Source organism: Triticum urartu, chromosome 4A, assembly GCF_056163025.1.
Source record: "Triticum urartu cultivar PI428250 chromosome 4A, HENAU_Tu73, whole genome shotgun sequence".
NCBI classification, from domain to species: domain Eukaryota; kingdom Viridiplantae; phylum Streptophyta; class Magnoliopsida; order Poales; family Poaceae; genus Triticum; species Triticum urartu.
In genome coordinates, this window is record NC_141876.1 from 12384945 (window position 1) to 12398181 (window position 13237).

The following is a 13237-nucleotide window of genomic DNA, read 5'->3' on the forward strand; positions in this document are numbered from 1 at the left end:
TGTACAGAGCACGTGATGCATGCTGTAAACTTGTCGAGGATAATTAGATACTACCACATGCACGCGTGAGAGCATAATTGACATGGGTGCGGACGGTACCATCGCTAGGTAGCGACTGATGCTTATATTATTATCAGGCGGGCGTTTACTTTCGTGCTGGATCATCCGGACAAAAATGGCACGTCGCTTTACCCCAAAAGATCGGTCGATTCGACGGTCTGGGTGGCTGATGCCTACAGGTGACATCCAATAATGGAGTTAACAATGTGCCATATGTCTTGACTAGATGATACCTCACGCCGGTATGGATTGCAATGCATGTTGATTAGGTTTGGTTGTTTGGAATTTGGATATAATATTGGAAGCTGAAAATATATGTTATGATTTATTTTATTTTATCATTATATAGTTGTAATAGTTATAGAATATAAGTAGCATTTCATATGCATTTTTTAGGGAAAGTGATCCAGATCATTATCAAAGTTCATTGGAAGTATAAAGCACCTAAAGCATAATAAAATTACATCGAGATTCCGAGATGACCGAACGACCACTACCACCGTCAAAACGAGCCGACGATGAGCAGTTGTTGCCGCTGCCCTATCGGAGCCGGCTTGACCTTTTCGATGACAGCCGGAAAGTCTTCGTGCATGTGCCCGTAAGAACTAGCACCCTAGAGTCACAGTCGTCGTTGTTGAACTCTTGAATATGTCTGAAGTACCTGACACCAAATCTTGCCACACGACGAGAAACCCTAAACACACCGCTCCAAAGAGACAGCAGGAATCTAAGTACATCCAGATGGACAAACTGGAGGAGGATCGGAGTCCGGAAGACAAACTCGAAGAAGGAGCACGGCCATCCGCCCGAGCACTGCACCTGTGAGGACTAAAAAAAACCTACTCTAAACTACTAACAAGAGCGGAGGCACCGGGATTCCTCTCCTCGCCATTGGCCATCGGAGCGGTAGGCAGAGGGGAGGCGAATTCCCAGGCTCGCTGGTGAAACTTGGAGGGGAGAGTTTACCCTAGCCGCCAAGGGATAAGGGAGGAAAAGAGACCCTAGATTGGTTCTCACAGTCCTTTTATGTGTGGTGAGTTAGGATTTTTGTATGTTGAGAGAGAATATGAATAATATTCTACATGCATGGAAAAGACTGTGTACTATAGACCCAAGTGGTTGAACCTTTCCCGGACCCTGCGCATGCAAGTGGGAGCTACATGCACCGGGCTGCCCTTCTTCATCTACATGCATGGGGATAGAAATAATTAGTGGAGTATTGAACTCGCATGTGTGCATGTTTAGAGAAATAGAAGTAGTGGGATCAACTATTTAGCGCTATATATAGATGATACCCTGCATATTGCTACATGAATGTTTTGCCTATAGTACTAAAGAATTGAAAGCGGTTCCTGAGAGAATTCCGTCTATATTCATAATATTCAAGGCGGTTTAGTGGGAACTATCCAAGGGGTTTTTAGAATCAGCTCGAGTACTAGAAGTATTACCAACTATTTTCTAGAAATGGAACTCAAAATGGCAGGGAAATTGTGTGCGGGGGTCGGGGGGGGGGGGGGGGGTCTTAGTTAGTGTTTCCTTTTTTTTGAAATGGGAAGTGTTTCCTTTTTTGTTATATCCACCTACCTTTGTGTGCTTATGCCTTCCTTTTTTTTCTGTGCATGCAGTTGTTGTACCTTGGGACAAGATATTTTACCTTTGTTCCTTGATATAGAGGCACGACTATTTCGGCCAAGTATTCACATGACTAGGAGAAGGGGATCGTTGCAAGGAGTCCAACAAGCTACCCAACAAATTCAATTTCCCTTGTAGGTAACAGATAGTTGGTCCTATATGGCATGTGGGTTCTATGTTTGCGCACATATGAATGAGCGTGTCCATCGCAACAATTTGCGACGCACGAGCATTGTCCTAGTATAACTAAAAATCCACAAGTTATGTTTCCATCCGTTCTAACGTGTAAAGGTTGCAAGTGCTTAGCGACAAAGACAAGGTGATGCATATTAATTGTAAGTGGCTCCACATTGCACTTAATTTTGCAGAGACTTGGTGGAGTTGCAGATGAAGATAAAATACTCAGCATAGCACGAATAAGACATCAGCATCGAGCCATCGACTACATACTTAATTAATTTTCACCGCAATTCGACTAATTAAATTAAGGCATCCAAAGATCTTTCCTACTTCTTTGTCTTCTCCTTTTATCGAAGTGTCACTCTAAAGCGCGCGCGCCCGGCATGAGATTGTGATATTCACCAGGGACGAATTAGCACGAGAAATATTGTTAGCTCCAGAGATAAATGAGCTAGGTCAAATTAACACATCAAGCGTGGACATCAGCTCTTTTGTAGTTTAGTTTACCTAGCGTATTGTAGGGGGTGCAAAATATCATTTTCACCTGATTTAGGCGACATAACCAGATTTGGTTGAAAGGACTGTTTTCTCCCATGCATTATTGGCCTCTGGAAAGGGAGGAGCCATTCAGAGGCCTCTAGCATTGGAGCGACTGTCACTGCGGTGTCACTGCCCTATATCTATATAAGGCAAAACTTTCCGTTGTTTCTTTGGGTAGCGCTGCATGCTCACTAAATAATTTGGAGGGGACTTGCTAATCATAACATCTTCTGCAAGCTTAGGAAGGATTTGAGGTAAGTAGTGTACTGAGTTTGGACAAGACTCCTCTTATAGTAACGTACATACATGGATCTCTTTCTCCTTCTGTATTACATTCAGTTTGGTTTAGAAGGTTCTCGGAAACTTTTCAACCATCTATCTAGGTTAAACTGTGCTTTTTCTTTCCTAAGTAGAAGGTTCCTCTCCATTATTTGCATCCATCCAAATTAAGTAGGCAACATGGACGACTCCGCCCTGTTCATGGAATGGGCCATGGACACGCTGGAGCAGGAGCACCCAGACCCGGTGGTGGTCCACGTCAACGGCGACTCCGGCGAGGCAGCCTTTCCCTCGCTTCAGGCGCTCCGTGAGCAGCGTCTCCTCTTCGAAGAGCTGATTACGGGAGCCAATCCGGCAAACAGCGCGAGCTCCGGCGAAACTACAGACGGTAGCGGAGGTTCAGGCAATTTCTCGTCCCCGGCGGCCATGGAGCACGACGTCTGGCGCCCGTCCCCGAACTCGGCCAGGTGCGCTCCGAAGCTTTGCAGGAACGGTGGGGGCACCAGCCTTCCCGTGACGAGCTGGAATTTCTGCGCCGCCTCCGCGCTGCCGGCCAGTGACGGCACACTGGACAGCGGCAGCGCCGGGGCCGGGCCTGTCGTCCCGGAGATGGTGTACGGGTCCCAGCCGACGAGGAGGACCGCCGCAAGGAGCCCTACCAGCACCGGACCCGTGTCGTCGGGGCCGCCGTACGCGCAGGACCATATCATGGCGGAGCGGAAGCGCCGGGAGAAGATTAACCAGCGCTTCATCGAGCTCTCCACCGTCATCCCCGGCCTCAAGAAGGTGCGCGCTCCACTTTGAACACCCGCACTTAGTTCTTCTTCACCACGAAAATAAATCATCTCAGTGTAGATCCATATGATTGATTCAGATGGACAAGGCGACGATCCTTTCCGACGCGACGAGGCACGTCAAGGAGCTGCAAGAGAAGATCAAGGCCCTGGAGGCAGCCGCCGGCCGCAGCAGCAGGAGCAACGAGACCGTGGTACTCATCAAGAAGAAGCCGCGCCACGCCGACGCCGCCCTTTCAGACCAGAACGGCTTGACCTCGTCGGCGTCATCGGGGGCGCCTTCTGGGGGGAATAACCCGCTGCCGGAGATCGAGGTGCGGTTCTCGGAGACCGGCGTCATGGTGAGGATCCTCTGCCACGACGTCCAGGGGGTGGTGGTGAGGGTGCTGTCGGAGGTGGAAGAGGGGCTCCACCTCACCGTCACCCACGCCAATGTCATGCCCTTCACGGCCTGCACTGTCATCATAACCATCACGGCCAAGGCAAGTTTCATTCCTTGATTTCACATTTCCAACCAATTATTCACAGTAGGTAAATGATAGCAGCAAATATCTCCGCGGAACAAATGGATCATATATACATAAAAGTCAAGTAAGATGTTTCATCAACCCAACATATATGATGCTCCCTCCATTCACTATTATAAGATGTTTTGAATATTTCAATATAGACTATATATAGACTGAAATGAATGAACAAACACACTGCGTTTATATACATCTGAATCAGAAAAAAGTTAGAACATCTAGTTAACGGAGGGAGTATATTCCATTGATAATCAACCATTGTTACACTCGCTTCATAATGAGGTATTCTCAATATTAGCAATTATAATTATTTTGAATATAGTTGCCGGGCACGGAATTTCTAGACCCATTTCTACATGTATCTCAACATGTGGACATCAAACGGCTTAATTAGAGCATCGTCTTAGATATAGGACAATCTCAGATGACTTAGATTTAGCTAAACCGAAGTGATTAGCAACTTGGACCAAAAAGACATTCATGTTTCGAAGACAATGTGATTCCAATGCTCGAAAGTTTTGTTTTAAACTGGGCTATTTACACTAAAACTTATATTCATTGTTTTAAGCTGAATAGTTCGAACCATTCAACAAAATAAATATTGGCCCCGGCAAAACTTAAAAATTGGATATCGATCATACCGTCATAGTTGTACTACGATGGCCTTAACTAATGTTCTGTACAAAATACATAATCTATCCCGCATTGTGAGGAAGCTTCTTAATTTGCAAGGCATGGTCAACATGCTTAGAAAATTCCACAAACGTACTATCGTAGAGCCTACATATATATATTTGATGACGAGTAAAGCTACATTTACGGGGAATTTCTTATGGACTGTACGGACGAGCTGATATCGTGAGATTTGGTTGGAGAATAAAAGGGTAGGGGCCCTAACCCAGTGAAATTCAGGGCGGAGGGGGTATTTAATATTGAGTTTGGAAGGTTCCGTAGAATGTTTGTAAATGGTGTAGCACTTTCGTGTGATGACCATTAATTTTTATTGAACAAAAACATAATTGTCAATCTAGGCAATCATGCATGTTCCCCCGGGAAAAAGAGCTAATCATGTTTGTTCATACGTATTATATTCATCTGAATGAAGTAGGAGAATACAATGCTGGTCAATAGCTAGTTCGCATTTTGTTTTCAGGTGGATGAGGGCTTCACCGTTACGGCAGAGGAGATCGTAGGAAGACTCAACTCTGTGCTGCAATTGCATAGCAGCTGCACTTCTACCGATGAAAAATGAAACAAGAAAATATAACATGTCATATGTATAGTACGGAACACATTATCCTGTATAATTATATTTGGAAGTGGTGAGAGAGAGGGCATGCAGGCAGGCATGCATGTTTCTGACGAGAATGTCTAGCTGAACCATGCATTCGCATGTATCTGTTGGTGCAAGCTTGCTGAAATATCAAGCCAAGTAGACGATTCCAAACGAAAATGACTGGCGTCTGGCTGCATGCAAATTGTGGACATTGCTTTCTGAATATTCTGATAATAATATCCATTCATAAGGCGTGTACTATATATGTATACACTACCATAGGGAATCCTAGTTTTTCGGTCAGTCCATAGAGTTAGTTTTGGACGAAAAATTCAGCCAACACAAAATAACATGCATTCGCATGTATCTGTTGGTGCAACAACACCAACGGCAAAAGCTTGCTGAAATATCAAGCCAAGTAGACGATTCCAAACGAAAATGACTGGCGTCTGGCTGCATGCAAATTGTGGACATTGCTTTCTGAATATTCTGGTAATAATATCCATTCATAAGGCGTGTACTATATATGTATACACTACCACATGGAATCCTAGTTTTTCGGTCAGTCCATAGAGTTGGTTTTGGAGGAAAAATTCAGCCAACACAAAATAACATGCATTCGCATGTATCTGTTGGTGCAACAACACCAACGGCAAAAGCTTGCTGAAATATCAAGCCAAGTAGACGATTCCAAACGAAAATGACTGGCGTCTGGCTGCATGCAAATTGTGGACATTGCTTTCTGAATATTCTGATAATAATATCCATTCATAAGGCGTGTACTATATATGTATACACTACCACAGGGAATCCTAGTTTTTCGGTCAGTCCATAGAGTTGGTTTTGGAGAAAAAATTCAGCCAACACAAAATAACATGCATTCGCATGTATCTGTTGGTGCAACAACACCAACGGCAAAAGCTTGCTGAAATATCAAGCCAAGTAGACGATTCCAAACGAAAATGACTGGCGTCTGGCTGCATGCAAATTGTGGACATTGCTTTCTGAATATTCTGGTAATAATATCCATTCATAAGGCGTGTACTATATATGTATACACTACCACAGGGAATCCTAATTTTTCGGTCAGTCCATAGAGTTGGTTTTGGAGGAAAAATTCAGCCAACACAAAATAACATGCATTCGCATGTATCTGTTGGTGCAACAACACCAACGGCAAAAGCTTGCTGAAATATCAAGCCAAGTAGACGATTCCAAACGAAAATGACTGGCGTCTGGCTGCATGCAAATTGTGGACATTGCTTTCTGAATATTCTGGTAATAATATCCATTCATAAGGCGTGTACTATATATGTATACACTACCACAGGGAATCCTAGTTTATCGGTCAGTTCATAGAGTTGGTTTTGGAGGAAAAATTCAGCCAACACAAAATAACATGCATTCGCATGTATCTGTTGGTGCAACAACACCAACGGCAAAAGCTTGCTGAAATATCAAGCCAAGTAGACGATTCCAAACGAAAATGACTGGCGTCTGGCTGCATGCAAATTGTGGACATTGCTTTCTGAATATTCTGGTAATAATATCCATTCATAAGGCGTGTACTATATATGTATACACTACCACAGGGAATCCTAATTTTTCGGTCAGTCCATAGAGTTGGTTTTGGACGAAAAATTCAGCCAACACAAAATAATTACAAAAATCATTGGTTACGGATCTATGGGAAAACCGACTCAAAGAGTTCTTTCTTTAGGTTGGCTTGAAGAAACCAACTCAACAATTATTTAATTGCAAGTTGTAGAAAAAACTCAAGTGGTTTCTTATCCAACCATCTAGGATAATCCATGCCCAAAAAGCCAAACAACAAGGAAACCAATTATCCTCCCTCTCAAACCAAAACCCTAGTGTCATCTTCTCCCCTCCTGTCTCCCCAGCGACACAAACGAGCCCCTGTGCATCTGCATCTGCGATCCCATGCCTCCACCGTTAAAAGCCTCCATATAAAGTAATTTTGGCCCTCCAACAACACAATCTCAAGAATTATTCAAGACATCGTAGATGCATGCATGCAATGAAATTGGTTATTTTAAGGGAAAAACGTACATGACACCAAAATGCCATGCTGGAGTGGCCAATGGCACGAACCAAGGCATTAACATCAACCACCGTCCTTGACAACACCCAACTACGACAAATGTCATCCGACCAGTTAAGTTCAGATGAAAGATTTTCACCATGACGTAGCTCTGGTGAACCGGATTCGACTCCGACAAGCCCAAGCGGTAAGGTTGGTTCCTTATAAAAATGGAAGGTTATTGAGTTTCCGGATTTTTAAGTTGCATACGCTCACATGTGTTTTGGAGGACAACACATTGCTGCTCCTCCTACGTGTACTTCTACATTGTAATCGGAGTTTTAAAAAAGTCCACCTGGCCGGCGGCCGCCAAGAAATGGTGAGAAAAGAATGAAAAAACTAGTGGTACTGCAGTTGGAGGACAACACCGACACTTTCCCATTGTTGCATGAGCGGACTGATCAGTCAAGTTGTGATTTTGAAGGTTCAAACTTGTAAGTATCAGCTGACGTGACGGAAAGAACACTATTGCTACAACCAGGCCGCACAGGAAGTGCATTTGGTGCGCTCGCCCGGTTGGGCTGCATTTGCATGGCCCCTACCATACCCACCCACGTGGCCTTGTCCGTAATATGTCGAATACTATTACGCTAGTACGTAGTTAATTAACGCCGACCCCGTGTTTGCCACCTCGCTAGGGGAGCAGACCAACCCTTTTTCTGCACAGACCTGTAGGCTGTAGCCTGCAGCGTATAGTGTACCATGGTTTTCCGCAGGCATGCTCATAAGAGCATGTACAGCTGGCGGTGACAAATATGATTCCTCGAACGTCCGCGTTCGCGGACGCGTCGGCCGGTAATTGATCGGACATTTTTTTTTTGCGCATGTGCACTGCTCAAATAAACACAACTGCACCATGCATCCCATGCTAGATTTTCAAATCCATACAAAAACATGTAAACTTAGAAACCTACATACTAAGTAGATCATCTAGCTACTCCTAGTCGGAGATGTTGACAATCTTTGAGCACAGCTCGGTACATGGGCGGCAGCTGCAGCTCCGACGCCTTCGGTTGTTCCACTCTGGCCTCCTCCTCCTTCTCTATCTCCGCGTCGAGTTCGGCGGAGAGCGCGTCGGACGTCGCCTGCCCCTGGCGGAGGAACTGCTGGTTGGCCTCCACACATGCCTCATCCTGGATGGACTCCAGAATGGCCTGCTGCTCTGCCATCTCCGTGGCTTTGGCGACGGCCAACTTCGCCTCCGCGTCCGCCATGTTGAACCCCGCAGCAGGCTGCTCCGCCTCCTCCTCCTTCGGATACGCCACCTCCATCGGCTCCGGTAGCTGCCCTTCTTCCTCCTCCTCCGACTATTGCTGCTCCTCCTTTTCCAGCTCTAGCGAGTCTGTAGGCCGCCCAGCAGCGATGCGGGCAGCACGCCTCGCCTGGATCTACGCGATCTGCCTCCGGTGCTCCGGCTTCAGCATAGCGTATGCCGTGATCTTGCGCCGGACCATGACGATGCCGGAGAGCGTGGGAGAGCGGGAAAAAGGAGGCAGGCGAGCTCGGGTAGCGGCACAGAAAGGGAGGAGGTGGATGGGCTAGGGTTGGGGAACGCCGGCCAGCTTAAACAGCCGGATTTGTCTTCTGGCGGCGAGCTAGAGCGGTGTTACGTGATGTTCACACCGCGGTGACGGAGGAGGTGTCTGTCGGACCGTCGGGTTTTCGGACGATTCCGTGTGGGACCCCATCGTTAGTCCTGCGTGGCGGGCGCCCCCATATACCTCCCGTATTTGGGCTGGATATGAGGGTGTGGGTCAGCCCGAACGTTTCAGGCCAGTTTGAGGTGCCCGTCTGGGTCAGATTTTGGTGACCGAGCGGGCCGCCCAGACGTTTGAGGCCGGTTTGGTACGCCCGGCTATAGATGCTCTAAGTTGCTTTGGCTACACTGTGATGGTACTTGTTTCATCAAACTAGGGATGCAAGTGGAGCGTGTCGTATCCTCCATGGAGGCGCCGTCTTGGGAGGCTTAGGTGTTGTGGGGAGAGTTATCATGGGTGGTGGGCTCGGTGTGGCAGCTCCAGTCACGGCGACGGTGTGGAGGTTAGCAGGAGGAGCGGCGTTGGATCTACCGCGTCGACGACGACGAGTATTGGTGGCATGGTGCGGTTGAATCTCGATGACAGATGCGTCTGGATGGACGAGCGCATGGCGGTGACGCTGTTTGGCACCGTGGCGGCGTCGACGGCAGGCCTGGCAAGGTCATTACATGAGTGTCCACTCTGAAGATAGATTGGTGGAGGACGGCGGCGATGACCCATGAAAGTGCGTCAGACTAATTTGTGCCCTAGACCCGGTATGTGGCTTGGTTGAGGCCTCCGGTTTTAGATGTTAGGCATTTGGGCGATGTCTGTTTGGTATTAGGCTTAGACTATCAGCATCCCTTCATCAAATGAATAGAAATAGTGATAGATATTGCTAAGATGATGGCTTCGGACTATCCAACGTACTATTTTATAAAATCTTTATGAATAATTAATAAAATGACTGCATGCATCGCTCTAACACAGATAGCAAGGGTAATCTTCTTTTTCTAAAAAAAAGTGAACCGTGTCCCCGTACGTCCGCCCGCGACGGCCGGATACGAATTGATGATGTTCAAATTACACCCCTACGGATGTGTGCGCACACTGTCCGCCTGCATCCCTACATCAAACACACACTACTTGAGGAATCATGTAAAAAGGATGAGTTGGGAAAGAAAAGTTAATGCAATTTATCCTTCTTCTGATCACAATTAGTTTTATCCAATATATTTGGTCACAATTAGTTTTATCACACCTCACCATACATGGCACCTCATCAACCACACTACTTGTGTTTCTCCTTACATGTATGGGAAATGCTACTTACGGTATTTCTCTCAACATGCATGTTGTTGGGCTATATTCAAACTTTTCTTACTTTGAGTTCAAATATGTAGATTCGCGAGGTGAAAATATGCAGTGTGTGAAAGATAGACTTGTTATACAAACAATTTTTATTTTCTACAAATATGTTCCTATAAATATTAATGAGAACGATGTAAATATATAAACGGTGTTTATTGAAAAGATGGAGTAAATATTACATCATGTGAAGGGACAAGAATACTATCTAACTGACAATATCCCTGCTCCTTTTATGTAATCTTAGCATAATATAGCACTTTGCCGGTAGAGAAATACTTAGTATTTTGTTGTTGCCTTATAAAAAGTTGGAGTGGATCAATTTTCGAGCCGTTGGATTTTGATCGAACGGTTGGCATGCCTCTTCTTACTCAGCCTATCTTCCTCCAATGCCAGCCATACCATCGGCACAAACATGGCATCCCCCATCCGCACTGTCGCCCCGACCTGCCCCAGCCGTTGCCCCCGCCCAGCAATGCTCTTGACCTTCCCTATAAAGTCTAAACCTCACCATGATCTCCGGTGTGCAACGATCTGCACACCTCGTACTTGCACAGTAAAGTCTTGAACAACTGGGAAAATATCTGGTGCACCGGAGCTTGTGGTGCTAACGGTGCACCAAGCTCATATTGTGCTTTTAAAATATTCAAGAAATTCTGAAAAAATAGCACACTCACACAATATCAATGTAGGTTGTCACAATAATTCAAGTCGAAATTCGAAACATAACTCGAAAAACAAAAATGACAAATTCCACACTGAATAGTACATAACATAACTTGAGCTTTAGATTTGGCCCATTATCACAGTGATGTCAAATTTGTCATTTTTATATCTCAAAAAATATTTCAATTTTTTATATGAAATTTTGTGACATCATACATTGATATTGCATTAACATTGAATTTCAGATTTTTTAAAAATTTTTATGGCATCTGGTGAACCTCGGTAGCAAAGCAAGTGCGGGTGCACCGGATACATCCCCCACTTCAACTGGCTATGCGGTCTCCCGGCCGATCATTTTTTTTATGTGCGGGTCGTCAGGGCGGGTGCAGATGAGCTCGGGAGCATAAACGCCGCACCCATGTAACTCTCGTTTCATTTGGCACATTCAAAATCAGCAACTGTAGTTTGAAATGTGTGTGTGTGTTGGGGGGGGGGGGGGGGGGGGGGGGGCGTTACGTATGCATCACTATTTGCTTGGGCAACATGATTGCAAATGTTCTCGGTGCTGTGTGTTTGTGTCGACACAGCCTGATTCTGATCCAGTACTAACTTTTGTCCGGTGTTTCCGATCAAGAAAGATTCTGCTGATCTGAAATTAGTAGCGTGCGCTCGGTCGGTCTAAGATTGGTGCACACGGATGGCTATCTTCGGAAGATTAATTATTTTATTAGTTGCAAATTAGCATAGCACGTACTGTTCCAGATCTCCATACCTAATACTATCATGTCCGCCCAATTTGCTTGGCTTGCATGGAGATTTGCACGTTAGGTTATCCATCAGTGGCTTTAGCTGAATCAGTGACGTTGATTAGTACATGATATTGGGACAAGGTGCGGCCACATCATCGTATCATGGGTTGCTTGTATCTGCTGATCTGTGGGGTTAAGCGTATCTTTTTGGTGCGACTAGGCCGTATAATCGCTATCCCATGAAATATTTTTGTATTCCCTTTTGGTGGCCTTTGGAGAGAATGGGAAATTAATGAGCCTTCTTGTTTTGATTTTGAGTGAGCATCTAGAAAGTGTATTTGTTGTTGTTGGCGGAAAACAACGGTGGTTTGTCTTTTGTTGTGAAGAAGGGTTTGAATCTATTACAAAAATTCATAATACGTGCAAAGCAGCCTCAACGTAATAAAATTACGTCAAGGTCCTTGGATAACCAAACGACCGCTCTCCTGCTGGAGCCGGCGGAGTGGGTGGCGACACTTTTTCATGCCTTGCTCCTCGAGCTCCTTCTTCAACAAGCAACAACCAGCCAACTTTACTGCCGTTGGCGAGCTTGCGAGGTTAGGTCTCCCCGGATCTATCTAGATGGATTCAGAGTGGCCGTCCAACCTTCTTCTCCGAGACGCGAACTATTTCTCATATTATTGTTGTCGGTGTCTTCTAGTTTCGATCGTTGACTTCTCGGCTGCGACAACACTTCCCTTACTCCGATCATGTTTCAGAGGTCCAGAGATGGCGTCTAGCTTCACTCATGATGCATAGCTGGCGAGTGCAGAAGGAAGACTTCGTCGATTTTCCCAAGGATCTCTGTGTAACTTTTAATTTCTACAATGATGCTCTTGTAAGCGCTGATCGACGATAATATATGACGTTTGACCTTTAAAAAATCTCATGACGGCCGTAACTTGGCTAATTTTGTGACATATTAGGATTAAAAACACCGAGAAAAAAACAGTAAAGGTTAAGCATGCATAGGTTGTTTTCCTGTACCCGTAACATTTTCCGTCAAGCTCAGCCACTTGATAAACAATAGGGTCTGATGACCTTGTCTGCTTGTGATTGTACAAAAGGAATAATAAGGGAGCCTACTCACGCACTGATCGCATTTACAGTGACTAGTCTACCTCTGTCCTTTTTTCCATGAAAAAAGTACGCTATTTGACGTCCAGAATAGTAGTGCATGTGCACGCGGCCCCTCTATCTTTGCCACGATCGAGTGCATTTTGATATAAAAGCAAGCCGTTGTACGGAGAACTTGCAACTTGTCAGGAGCTAGCATAATCAGTCTTGCTAAACCTCGGTGGACTTAGACTTGATTACGTGTCAGCCGATGCTATATTCATAATATCTTACAAAATAGTATGTGAATTATTTTTCATTCTTATATGTTATGTCACTTAACTGAAACCTAGCATAACGACATCAATCACATTGACAATGGGGCATCGCATCGACATGAGAACCAATACGTGGTCCGATGGTTAGAAGGGCGATTGTATCCCATGTCTATCA

At 45.3% G+C, this 13237-nt stretch overlaps 1 protein-coding gene across 3 annotated transcripts; it reads left to right on the forward strand.

Annotated features, from left to right (window-relative positions):
* The first annotated feature begins 2517 nt into the window (after window positions 1–2517).
* On the forward strand, window positions 2518–5551 carry LOC125550258 (transcription factor NAI1). Of its 3 annotated transcripts, none has more exons than XM_048713214.2 (4): window positions 2518–2666; window positions 2826–3477; window positions 3566–3967; window positions 5166–5551. In XM_048713214.2, the coding sequence occupies exons 2-4, from the start codon at window positions 2872–2874 to the stop codon at window positions 5262–5264; spliced, it is 1107 nt and encodes a 368-aa protein (XP_048569171.1). In that variant the 5' UTR covers window positions 2518–2666; window positions 2826–2871; the 3' UTR covers window positions 5265–5551. The 3 variants fall into 3 exon arrangements, with proteins under 3 accessions (XP_048569171.1, XP_048569173.1, XP_048569172.1); XM_048713216.2 differs by having other exon boundaries at window positions 2564–2666; window positions 2867–3477; XM_048713215.2 differs by having other exon boundaries at window positions 2577–2666; window positions 2823–3477.
* Window positions 5552–13237: the final 7686 nt, after the last annotated feature.

Bases quoted from the DNA above. Each gene is read 5' to 3' on its own strand.
- LOC125550258 (XM_048713214.2), top strand. From the start codon at position 2,872: ATGGACGACTCCGCCCTGTTCATGGAATGGGCCATGGACACGCTGGAG. The intron at 3,478-3,565 runs GTGCGCGCTCCA...TGATTGATTCAG, and splicing joins TCATCCCCGGCCTCAAGAAG to ATGGACAAGGCGACGATCCT. The intron at 3,968-5,165 runs GCAAGTTTCATT...TTTTGTTTTCAG, and splicing joins TCATAACCATCACGGCCAAG to GTGGATGAGGGCTTCACCGT.